The 12,160-nt window shown below is 39.5% G+C and overlaps 1 protein-coding gene across 7 annotated transcripts; it reads right to left on the bottom strand.

Moving 5' to 3' along the window:
• Nucleotides 1–6,128: 6,128 nt before the first annotated feature.
• ARMCX3 (armadillo repeat containing X-linked 3) lies at nucleotides 6,129–10,898 on the bottom strand. Of its 7 annotated transcripts, XM_047844328.1 has the most exons (6): nucleotides 10,756–10,896; nucleotides 10,602–10,642; nucleotides 10,144–10,251; nucleotides 9,785–9,845; nucleotides 9,455–9,525; nucleotides 6,129–9,178 (listed from the first exon to the last, which is right to left on the bottom strand). In XM_047844328.1, the coding sequence occupies exon 6, from the start codon at nucleotides 9,030–9,032 to the stop codon at nucleotides 7,893–7,895; it is 1,140 nt and encodes a 379-aa protein (XP_047700284.1). In that variant the 5' UTR covers nucleotides 9,033–9,178; nucleotides 9,455–9,525; nucleotides 9,785–9,845; nucleotides 10,144–10,251; nucleotides 10,602–10,642; nucleotides 10,756–10,896; the 3' UTR covers nucleotides 6,129–7,892. The 7 variants fall into 7 exon arrangements, with proteins under 7 accessions (XP_047700284.1, XP_047700283.1, XP_047700285.1 ...); XM_047844327.1 differs by having other exon boundaries at nucleotides 10,602–10,898; XM_047844329.1 differs by having other exon boundaries at nucleotides 10,144–10,223; nucleotides 10,602–10,898.
• Between the last annotated feature and the right edge of the window lie 1,262 nt (nucleotides 10,899–12,160).

Genomic DNA, 12,160 nt, shown 5'->3' with positions numbered 1-12,160 from the left:
CTGCAATAAGATAAGAAAATAAATAATTAGTATAAAATTGGGAAAGTTAAAACTAATTTCAATTTACAATAGATATGATTGTGTTTGTCTAAAACACAAAGGACTATTTAAAAAGTACAAAGTTAATAAGCACATTTGAAGAAGTGGTGCAACATAAGATAATACAAAAAAATAGCTTTCATCTATTCCAGCAAATTTTCAGGGAGTATGACGAGACCATGTGCTAACATTATTTTCTTATTTCTTTTGCTTAAAAGGATATATTGTTGGTGAAAGGAGTAACATCTATTAAATTCATCCACAGAAGGTTTTCATCAATTGCTACTTCAGCCAACTGTGTTGGTGTCAATGTCCCACTGGTATCTACTTCATTTTTTATTACATTTTTTATTTGTACTCAAGTGTGTTTTATAAACGTAAATCTCTATCTATTCCAGATTTTATAAGAATATTACTTTATCTTGTTAGTGTCCACCAAAATGTCCTAATTCATAGTGTTCAAGCTCTCTAGATCTAACAGTTCGTTCCATGTTTCAAAAAGATCAGTTTCTTATCTTTGGTTCCAAGGTAAATATAACAATATATAACAACTCTCCTCCTTGGAAGATTGAATTAGCTAGCATATTTTCAAATTATCAGATACACTGATCAGTTCATCCACTGTCATGTGTCCCAAGACAATATTAAGATTGCTTTGAGTGAAGTGTTGTCATACTCACAAAGTCATCTGCTAGACTGCCTTTTACAAATTCTTATGGCATGCTCATACCCCAAAGCACACTGTATTTATCTTTCTGGTGTTTTAAATGTCTTCATAATAGACCCATAACACAATGAATTACTAATTTCACAACCCAGTACTATTAACTTCATCTTTAATAAAAGCGGCTCTATAATACAGGAATTCACCAACTGTTCTCGGTATATCATACTTCAAAGATAGCAAAAAGAACAATAATGTTTCCATTTACAGAGAACAATAACATTTTGTACATAGCCTATGACTGATAACATATGAAAAATTCTGCCAAAAAGTGGAGGAGACTATGGCATATTCAATGTCTGGGGCTGGGAAAAAGAAGTAAAATTACTTCTCTATTTCATACCACTCATAAAAGTACATACCAGAAAGATTAAACACACACACACACACACACACACACACACACACACAATTTTTTTTAAGTTTGAAGAAAATATAAAAAAATTATTTTAAAACTGTGGGGTGGGAAAAGTCTGCCTCAGCATGATCCCAAAACTAGAGACCCTAAAGGGAAAGGTTGAGTGATAGGACTACCTAAAAATGTAGATCATCTACACAGAAGGACAACATGAACAAAGTTAAATGAAGTAAGAGATGCATGGAAAGATACACATGATTTGTTTTAAGTGAAATAAAAGTTGCAAAACAGAACAATGGACTATCAGTTCATTTTCTGATAAAAATGTGAATACATATATCATTTATGTTTCTATATGCATAAAACATATTAGACTTGTAATAGTAGCTAACTGTAATGATGGGTAAGAAAAAGGCAGTTTTATGTTTCACTTTATATGTTTATCTGTTTTAATTTTTAATAAGTGTGAGTTATTTCTATGGTTTAATAAAATAAAATAAAGAAGATTAAAAATGAGTTCATTGTGAAAAATAAATTCTCAGAGTTCTGGTAATTCGCAAGTCTGTCTCAAAGTGGTAGTCAAATGCCCAGTTGGATGCATAATGTTGTCCACCAATGCAAAGCCTATACTATGGCCTTCTTCCCCAGACACTAATTTTCTCTGGGTTGAAACAAATCTGGGACATCTATTAGTAGTTTAAGAACAGCTTAAAAACATTCCAGGGTGTTATTAACATCTTAATACTTCCCCAATTATAAACATATCCACCTAAACAAACATAATCATATATGTGATATACATTTATAGACATTCAAAGTTATGATATTCATGAATAAGGATTTAAGCTTTATATTGGAAGAAAATCAAACAGAATTTATTGAATTTTCACAGATGACATGGTGCAATTTAACAATTCCATTTTTGGGCTGTAAATTACATGGGTCAGTTTAACAAGAGGTGAAGACTGATGATGTTAAATAGTAGTTGATTATAATGAATCATTGTCCAAATCAGTTTGAATGGATTTACAATTTATAAAATATTTTAAATACTGGTGGTTTTATTCATTCTTGCCTAAATTCCACTTTTCTAATATCAAAATGAGAATCCTTTTAGCTCATTTTAAATGATAAAAGAAAGTAAAAATTAAAATTTTTGCTTTATGAATCAATTTCATTATATCTGCATTTTCACTGCAGTTTATTGAACGAAAGCCACAAAAATTAGCATGAACATAGTTAAATCACATTTCAGTGAACAGAAGACTGAAATGGAAATGGAAAAAAATAATTAAAGAGCTGACAATTAATTTTGCTTGGGTTTCAGAAAAATTTAATAACAAATTATCATTACTCATCAAACAAAAATAATCCAGAAAAGAGAGACACTAATCAACATGCAGGGAAGAATGTATTGCACCAATACCAGTTTCCTCCTGCTGTAAAAGTATACATCTCTCAAACTCTGTATGAAAGCTAATTGATAATATATATTTATAGTCATAGTATATCTTTTATAGTCATAAAACTGCCATCCACTCATACTCTGCCTCTGTCAAAGGGGTATCCAAACAGACAAAATTTAGATTTGTGTCCAGGAAGAAATATACTCTAACTATTGAATATAAGTACTTGATTTCAGTAACAAGTCAATCCCCACAGCAGACATGGATGTACCAGGTTCTTCTGCTTTGATGGCACCAACATTTAGCTAACATCAATTTGTCCTGATTCCCTGAGAACTAAATAAATAATCATTTGATGATAATTCGGTTTCTAATGTAGACTGATTTCAGGGACAGAATGTTCTGAGCTCCAAACACTAAGAATCTGGTCTACTTGGTAACTATTTTTCTTACAGTAACATAAATTATCACTATATATATATATATATATATATATATATATAATGGAATATTACCCAGCCATAAAAAAGAATGAAATCTTGTCATTTGCAACGATGTGGATTGAGCTAGAGTGTATTATGCTAAGAGAAATAAGTGAATCAGAGAAAGACAAATACCATATTATTCCACTCATATGTGGAATTTAAGAAACAAAACAGATGAACCTAGGGGAAGAGGGGAAAAAGAGAAGGAGGAAAAACTATAAGAGACTTTCAACTATAGAGAACAAACTGAGGGTTGATGGAGGGGAGGTGGGCAGCGGATGAGCTAAATGGGTGATGGGTATTGAGCAGGGCACTTCTTGGGATGAGCACTGGGTGTTATATGGAAGTGATGAATCACTAAATTCTACTCCTGAAATGAATACCACACTGTATGTTAACTAACTAGAATTTAAATAAAAACTTGAAACAAACAAACAAAAAAGAAATGCTCGATAAACAGGGGGCTCTATGCCCAAAGATCTTGTATTATTACTCTTTCATTTTTTAAAATATAAATGGTCAATAGGGCCAGAGAATTACACTAAGCCCAATCTCATTGGTGGACTGAATTATATGTGCATGAACCTGTAAGGATAAAGTAATAAGGCTTCCTGCTCTCCTCACCTCCTTTCTTCCTACACTAAGGTCTATCACCAAACACACAAACTGTCCAAACCCTTAACACAAGGCCTGAGGGGAACCCAATGCACAGGGTCAAATGTGGAAGTATATCATTCTGAAAAATAAATATTTGTTATCCTGCTTAATACAACCCCTCAGGGCAGGACAGACCAGGGGCCACTATCTTAGTTTACTACACACCAAGATGGCATGCAAGATAGTTCTGGTTTAAAGGCAAAGAAGAGCCACAGCTCAAATAGAGAAACCAGAAAAAAACCTTTAACTTGGGATGTGATGTAAAATGAATGTACAAAGATAGCATTGAAAATAGTCATAATCAGGGGCGCCTGGGTGGCGCAGTCGGTTAAGCGTCCGACTTCAGCCAGGTCACGATCTTGCGGTCCGTGAGTTCGAGCCCCGCGTCGGGCTCTGGGCTGATGGCTCGGAGCCTGGAGCCTGTTTCCGATTCTGTGTCTCCCTCTCTCTCTGTCCCTCCCCCGTTCATGCTCTGTCTCTCTGTCCCAAAAATAAATAAACGTTGAAAAAAAATTTAAAAAAAAAAAGAAAATAGTCATAATCATTCTTAGAAAACCCATTTTCAAGAGAACTTAGCAGAGAAATTAAACAAATGGAAGCATAAACACACAATTTTCCTGAACCATATCAATTTGCTAAACCTACACTTGGAATGTTTATTGAGACAAGACAAGTAAACTATGAATTTTAAAAAAGAAAGCCACTTTCCCGAGCCTTGAAATATTGTGCTTTAGGTGACAATTTATAAGAGAAGTATACTTCAGTTTTGTAAAATTACCTTTGGACACATTTTACTGGGATAGACCCACTTAAATTCCTGAAATTGTTAGATGATAACAAAACCAAAATATCCTCCAAATTCCTAATTTCCTCAGTTTCCCAGGAGCTGCCATCATCTCTAAAGACAGGACACTGCCTCCTCCATGCCCCCATGATCTGCCACTATCACGGCCACAATCCTAGAACTATACCCTTCCCAAAATGATTGAGAGTGGCAACCTCCAGTGTGAAAGCATCAGGACACTGGCATGTGGCTTGGCTGGCCATGTGGCCTGCCTGGACCAGGCTGTCACACATCTGTCTCACACAGCACTTCCCAAAGTCTGGGCAATTTGGTTCCAAATAATACCAGGCGTGGGACATCAAAAGTACATGCCATGCACATAGGGCTGTGCCACGCTAAGACTAGTTCCTCCTCAGTCTCTGTTCAACAAGAGTTCCAGAAAATTTTTGGCATCCACTCACACCCTAGGTCGCCACATTACCACAGCAATGACAATTCTGTATTAAATGCCCACTGTTGCGTGACCTGGTGTCATGGAAATTAAATGGTCACAGAAGCACAAAGAGACTATATATACATCCAGTGATCTCCCAGAAGGAAGAAATAAAGATAGAAGTGGGAAGGAGGGAGAAGGGAAAAGAGTGGAGAGGAAGGAGGAGAAATCTGCCAGAGCAGATGGATGCTAGTCAGGCCTGTGCCCCTGCCACATGGTGGCTTTTTATTACTTAACCTCATTTTCACCCACATTTCAAATGAGGTTAAGTAAAAAAAAAATCACTCAGCACCCCAAATTCAACATGGCTTGATGTGAATTTTTTTTAGATGTTCAAGCTACACATCTGGGTCAGAAAACAAGTGTGTTCTCATTGCCTCTGTTTTCTCAAGTATCTTCAATGAATATTTTTTAGGAGCAAATTAGAAAGATTTTAAATCAGGCTCTGAAAATTTATATACAGTATCATCTAATTTTATGTATACAATATATAGAAATATGGATAGTGAAAGTGTCTGAAAGGGTATACACTCAGCCTCAATTCTGTGCTTCTCTCCCCAGCTGCCACAGTTCCTTTGGCACCCCTCCACTCTTATACTCTGCACCTCCTCTCTGGGAAACCACATCCACTCCCATGTCCTCAATTACCATTCATCTTCTGATGGCTCCCAAGTCTTTATTTTTCCTCTGAGTGCCAGTTAAATCCATTCAAATGACAATAGGCTGTCTCCACCTGGATGGCACATAGATTCCTCAAACTCAATTTATTTTAAGTGTATTAGCCTTCCCCTCCCAAATCTTTTTCTCCTACCCAATAATAGAGCAAGAAAAAAATGTTACTTGCCTTTTCCCTAATCTATCCTTAAAACTGGTGTCAAATGAGTCTCCACTTTTACTTCATTCAATAGGGTCCTCGTATGCAACAACTTTAAGCCAACCAGCTCCTGACCCTTTTGTCTACTATAGACAACATTAAGGTAAGTATATAGAAGCCTGGGGCTGAGAGCAGGTGGTAACTGAATGGAGGATTTTACCCTTCCCTGATCTCACTTGGAATATGTTGTGAAAGCTGGTGAAATCATGTCTGAAGAAACACTGAGCCCTTGGAAATAAGGAAATCTTATTCTTTGAGAAATTATTTTAACAGTTGTCTTGGAGGAATCACAGAACTCTACACAGTAGTCACTTAATAAATGCTAACTTTTATTGTTGTTCTTATTTATTAAATGACACTGACACATGGCAGAATGCCCCCAACAAAACAAAGGCCACCCCAAAAAACTATCAACCCTGCATTCTAGGGAATTAAGAGTGCTTATTTTTCTTAATTAACTGCTCTGTACCAGAACATTCAAAGTATTTTGCATGTATTTAATTTAATCCTCATAACAAGCCCCATCTTCATCACTCATCTATCATTTCAGAGAGGAAACTTCACGCCATCTCATTTTTAATCTAAATTCTTTTTTTCCACTCAGTACATGCTCCAATCACCTGCTTCATTGCCAACACTTTCTTTTTCAATAATTTCCAAAAAAAACAATACTCATTTTATATAAATAAAAATATAAAGATGAATAAAAAATAAAAAAGTAAAAGATCACTCATTATCCTTCCACTCAAATATAGCCAGTTACTTTTGGGGTATCTGTAATTCCATAATTGTTAGTGTTTACTTTAAAATATGTTTTATTATCTTCAAAAAGGAAAAGGAATCATTCTATGAATACTGCTATCTAAACTACCTTTCTCATTTAACAATGCAGGATGAATATCTTTTCCTGGCAACATGGATTTGGATCAACATATTTATCTTATATACTGTGTGAACATTCCTGAATTTATTTCACCATTCTGGTGTGCTAGACACTTAGTTGTTTCCAATTGTTACTGTTTTGGACAGTGCTGGGATGAAAAGCCTTGTCCATAAAGCCTTTAGCCAATTATTCAATTATTTCCTTAGGACAAAAGAGTAACAAACTTTAAGGCTTATATGTATTACCAAATGGCCCTCCACAAATCTTGGGCAAACTCAGTGTAAACTTATTCCTACCACAAGAGTTTGATAGGATCCATTTATCCACACTCTCGCAGATGCTGCACAGTTGGTGAGAGAGGAATCTCTATATGAATTCCAATTGTTCTTTCTAGTCAAAAATATTTGACTCTTGGTGTTCAGTGGGATAATATTCAAACAACTCTCCACAAACTGGCTTCGTTCAGCTTTCCAAGTTTATTTACTTCCATTCCCCACACTCTCTACTCTAAGTAGTCTAGTATCCTCACTGTCATAGGAAAAGGGTTCCTACCTCCATGCCTTTCTCACCCTAGTGCCCCCTCACTCCAGCTCTTGGAACGCCCTAACTACGTACACCATTCAGGACTTATTTTAAATAGCCTCTTCTTCCATGAATCTGTAGCTGACTACTGTATCCCACAGAAGCCTTTGCTTCCTCAGTGCTCTGAGACTGCACATTTGACAATGAGTATATGGTCCAGATATTGTTATCTATTTGTTTGTATTTTTCTTACCTCTCCAACTATATTATAAACCAAAGGACAAGGCTGGTTTCTTTCTTTCTTCTTGTTTTGTTAAGCATTAATACACAACTTTATTGATGATATACAAATCAAGTTAATGCAAATGACAGGAGGGAGCTTACTTATGAAAAACTAGTTCACTGTCACTTACGCAAAAGAAATAGTAAAAATATTTCAATCTAGGCAGCGAGATAAAAAGCAACAAACATGTTTTCAGAACAGGTAGTGATATTCATTCATCCAGCTTAGACCTGAAGATCAGCTCAGATAAAAATCAGCATTGATTATACAATGATATTCATCACTCAAAATTGGCAGCTGAAAGGATTCCTTTACCATATAAACAAGGTGGAGAAAAGGAATAGTTTACAATGTGTGTTACTTCTAAACTACAAAATTAAGAATTTATTCCTGGCTCTTTGGGAACATATGCTCAGCCAGTTTGGCCATGAATTTTCCAACTTTTACTTTCACCAAAAAATCATGGTGACTTTCTATCCCCAGAATCTTATCAGCACACACTTGAAATTCTTTTAAAAAGAAGAAAAGTGAACCTTCACTGAATTGATTCTGAGCAGATTCATTTTTTTCCCATTTAAAATTGTCATTTATGTTCTCAAATATGACCAGAAGTTTAAGAATAACCTCTTTGTTCTCCTTCTTATTAAAGAGGGAACCAAGTGAAGATGGTACTTGGGCCCTGAGCAGTTCTCTAGTCATGGCTGGATTTTCAGCCAAATTCAAAAGGAGTTTCAAAACCTGAAATTTGGTTTCTTCATTTCCTGCTGAAAATAAACGAAAAAAGTCTGAAATGGAATTAGCAAGCATATGCTGATATTCATTAGTAACAGTCATATTTGTGAGCAATCTTAGTCCAGCCAGCTGCACCGATGAGTTCAAGCGAGAAGTGATTGTGTCATCACACACTTGATTCATGTATATCTTAAGCCTGCGCTGATTTTCAGCATTCACACTCAAGTTATTCAGGACAATTAAAGCCTTTTCCTTAACTATGGGATCCCGAGTATTGAGAATCTTTGCAACAATTGGGAGACCACCTAGATCACGAATAATATCTCTGTTAAATGCATAAGCAGCGTTGTTACCCAGAGCAATTAAAGCTGCTTCAAGAATATAAGGCTTTTCAGACATCTCAACCAAGCAAAGAACTTTCTGCAGCTCTTGAGGGGACAAAATAGTATCATCTGAATTGGGGGAAGCCCGTTTCTGAACAGCCCGACGAGCCCGAGTAGCCCTGGCCCTTGCTCTGGCCCTTGCTCTGGTTCCAGCCTCAGTCCCAATCCGGGCCCAAGGTGGGTACCACACTATACCCTTGTTTTCACTGTTGTCATCATCATCATCAGACCAGTCATTGTACCTGGCCCCAGGACAGTCCCCAACATCATCCACATCCCCAGACCCACCCTCAGCCATTTTCTCCTTGTTCTGTTTTCTTCCCCGGGTCAGTCTATAAATGCAATAGCAGGCTCCAGCCCCAATCACTAGTCCCGCAGTCACCCAGCCTACTTTCCTGGCGTAGCCCATGCAATCGTCCCTGACAATAGCAGGGACCAAGGAACAGAGTATTCACTCAGGCTGGGAGAGGAGCACTATGGGCCTGGGTACAAGGCTGTGGAAGGTGATCGTCTTCAGCCACTTCAAGGACACAATAGCTGATACTGGAGGTGGACCTGGGAGTGGAGGAAGGAAATGGGATTTGAGTTTCTTTTTTGTGTTGCCCCACACAGAGAGTTGCACAGAAGGACAGGAGCATAACAAATGTGTAGCTGGTATGAAATGTAGATTGTTAATAAACCCTCTGTATCTTCCTCATTTCACCCTCCCCCTACCCTCCCTAACCCACTCTCTTCCCAAGCCTAGATAAAGGCTATGGAGCCCACAGTCTCTGCTGAGGCCTCAGCACCCCAACCTCGGGTGTACCCAGGGAATGACACTGTTACACTAACCTCCTCCAGACAGACAGTTTGTCCCTTCTTCCCTTCCCTGGAGGTGTGCCACGCCCAACAACCCTTGCGATCTGCAGAGAGACCACAGCCGCTGAGAACTAAGGACTTTGATGGATTGACTGTTCACATCCATAGCTTTCCTGATTCACCATCCAGGCTGTTAGATTTTTTTAACCTCTATGCCATCCAAAACATGCACAAGCCTGCCCCTTCCCTAACCTGAAATGGGAGGGATGTTAGGAAAATAAGGTAGAATTGAGTGAGCTTATCCAACTGCGGCTGATTTCCAGCCCCTCCCCCATTCCAGGCAGCCCCCACGCCTACACCGACCTCTACTGATCCAAGGAAACTTCCTCCCTCTCTTCAAGTGGTGCCACCTGCTACAGCAGACCTGCAGGATGACAGATGGAAAACATCGGACTAAGTACTGTTGAGAGAGGATTATGAACAAACTCTCTGATAGGTTTCCATACTGTCATTCTCCTCCACCCCCACCCCCACCCCCGCCCCTGCGACACACACACACATACACACACACACACACACACACACACACCCTGAACGCCATTTCACCACAGTCCAGAGAGTACAAGGAAGACACTCAGACTCAGACCTAACCTAGATCATTGCCATCTCTGGCTTCTCCCTAACCCACCACCGCCCCTCTTAGGGTCTCCAGATAGTCTTACCCTCAAATCGACCTTCACCAATTGGGGTTAATTTCCTTCCTCTTCTCTTGCTTGGTGTAGTGTCGCAACCTACGGAAAGACTGGCAATCCAGGAGAGGCTTGGACCCCCTAGACACAGAGCCATGGTCAGGAAGACACAGCCACAGTCAGAAAGACGGAAAACGGCTGCTACTAGAGCTCTTGGTGGACGACCAGTCCCCAGAACATGAAACTCTTTCCTAATTCAGAGGCCTGGTTGTCAAAGGTTTCCCACCCCTATTAACCACTCTCAGCGTTCTGCTGACACATCACTTTGCACCTTCCCCCTCCCCAAATGTTCAACCTTTCCGCCAGCACTGTCCTGAAGGACTGGGGGCCAACACCCAGGCCACAGCTCCCTTTCCGGATTACAGCCTCGGCTCCCAGCAGATTTCCAACTCCGGATCTCTGTGCTCCTCCCCAAACAGCCCCCTGCTCACCATTTCGTAGCATCAAAATGGTCTGCGGGCGGGACAGATGTCTTGGAAAGCCGGCGGGGAGAGGAAAAGACGACGGAGGCGTCTCAGGACCCGCGACGGTCTCCGCCCTACGCCCTCGGCCATCCCCACCTTATGGAATCTCCCAGGCACTGACCTGCAAGAATCCAGGACAATTTCCTTCTCCTTCACCTCTTTCCCTCTGCCGCAGGCCTGCTAGCCCTCAGGGCAATGGGGAGCTGGTACTCAGACGGGAACAAGGACCAGAACAAGAAGGACTTCTGCACACGTCAGCTCTTGGTCACGTGAGACCTACGTCATCCACCAACTCGGGTCCCTAATTTCCCCTCCCACCAGCAGTGCGGCAGAAGAGGGACCGCCCCCCTCTATTCCCTCCCCCATACCAGGCCTTGTTACTCTTTCTTCTTTACTAACCCCATTTCCCTGTAGTTGTGTTTGCCTTCCTCGGATTACCAGGAAGGGACAGCATCTTCCCCAGGGGCTACTGGCCACTTGTACTTTTTGAAAAATTGCCTCTTCCTTCCCCTAAGCTCCTGGGACAGCAACCTCTCCTTTAACCTCCCCTCCTCCCAGCTATTAATGTCTACCATTTCCTCTGAAGTCTAGTCCCTGATCTCAAACGAAAAAGCCATCAGAAAAGGAGACTTGTAGTGAGAGCGTGTTTTTTACTTTCTTAACACATTTTTGTTCTTTTTGTTCTGCCCTCTCCCGCCCCCAACCTGCATTCTTTTGTGAGGAAAAAAATACTATAAAGCTATTTTCATTTGAGAGAAAAAAAAAAAAGAGTGGGAGTTGGAGAGTGATGTTGGGTGATGGCCTCCAAAGCCCCACATTTTCTCATTCGTGGGGAGTGTTACATACCTCACTCCAAATCATCTTGATGTCTTCTGAGGCCTAACACATAACACAAACCCTAAATGAGCCCATTGAAGTGTCTAGAATTGCATAAATCTCCTGATGAGGCCAGTCTTCTAAACAGGAGAGCTACACACTTACACTTGCATCAGTCAGCAAGAAAGAGGCGTGGAGCCCTCAGAAGCCAGTAACACAGAAAAGATTGAGTAGGAATCACAGCTACGTAGTGGATATCTGTCCAAAAAGGCATGCACACTGACAAAGTAAGTAGCATAAAAGAACATTACAAAATATACTTGAGTACAAATAGGAAATATCACCTTTAAATAAAATAAGTATTAGAGAAACACTGAGACCTGAATTGCCTGAAATCAGCATCTAGCAATTAGTGTAAAACAATTTCACTGACTGATTTGGTGAACTCTGTGATTCACCTGTCAGCAATGATAGAACTTTTTTATACGGGGAAAAGTAATCAAATAATGTCAGAACATGGGATGTACAATGGAATATTCCTTAATAGTTCAGATATAAGGCTATTATCTGAGTATAACTTTTATAATCCACAGACAATATGGAAGCAAATCAAGAAACTGGAAAGTTTGGGAATAGGCAAAACTCCACAGAAATCCTTGTCAGGGTAACTTCCAGGAGGAAGTACTTGGATATGACTGAAATTTAGCAAA

The sequence above is a fragment of the Prionailurus viverrinus genome, chromosome X, assembly GCF_022837055.1.
Source record: "Prionailurus viverrinus isolate Anna chromosome X, UM_Priviv_1.0, whole genome shotgun sequence".
In the NCBI taxonomy this organism is placed as follows: domain Eukaryota; kingdom Metazoa; phylum Chordata; class Mammalia; order Carnivora; family Felidae; genus Prionailurus; species Prionailurus viverrinus.
Note: the sequence above shows the minus strand (reverse complement) of the source record. Positions and strands in the feature narration are given on the sequence as shown.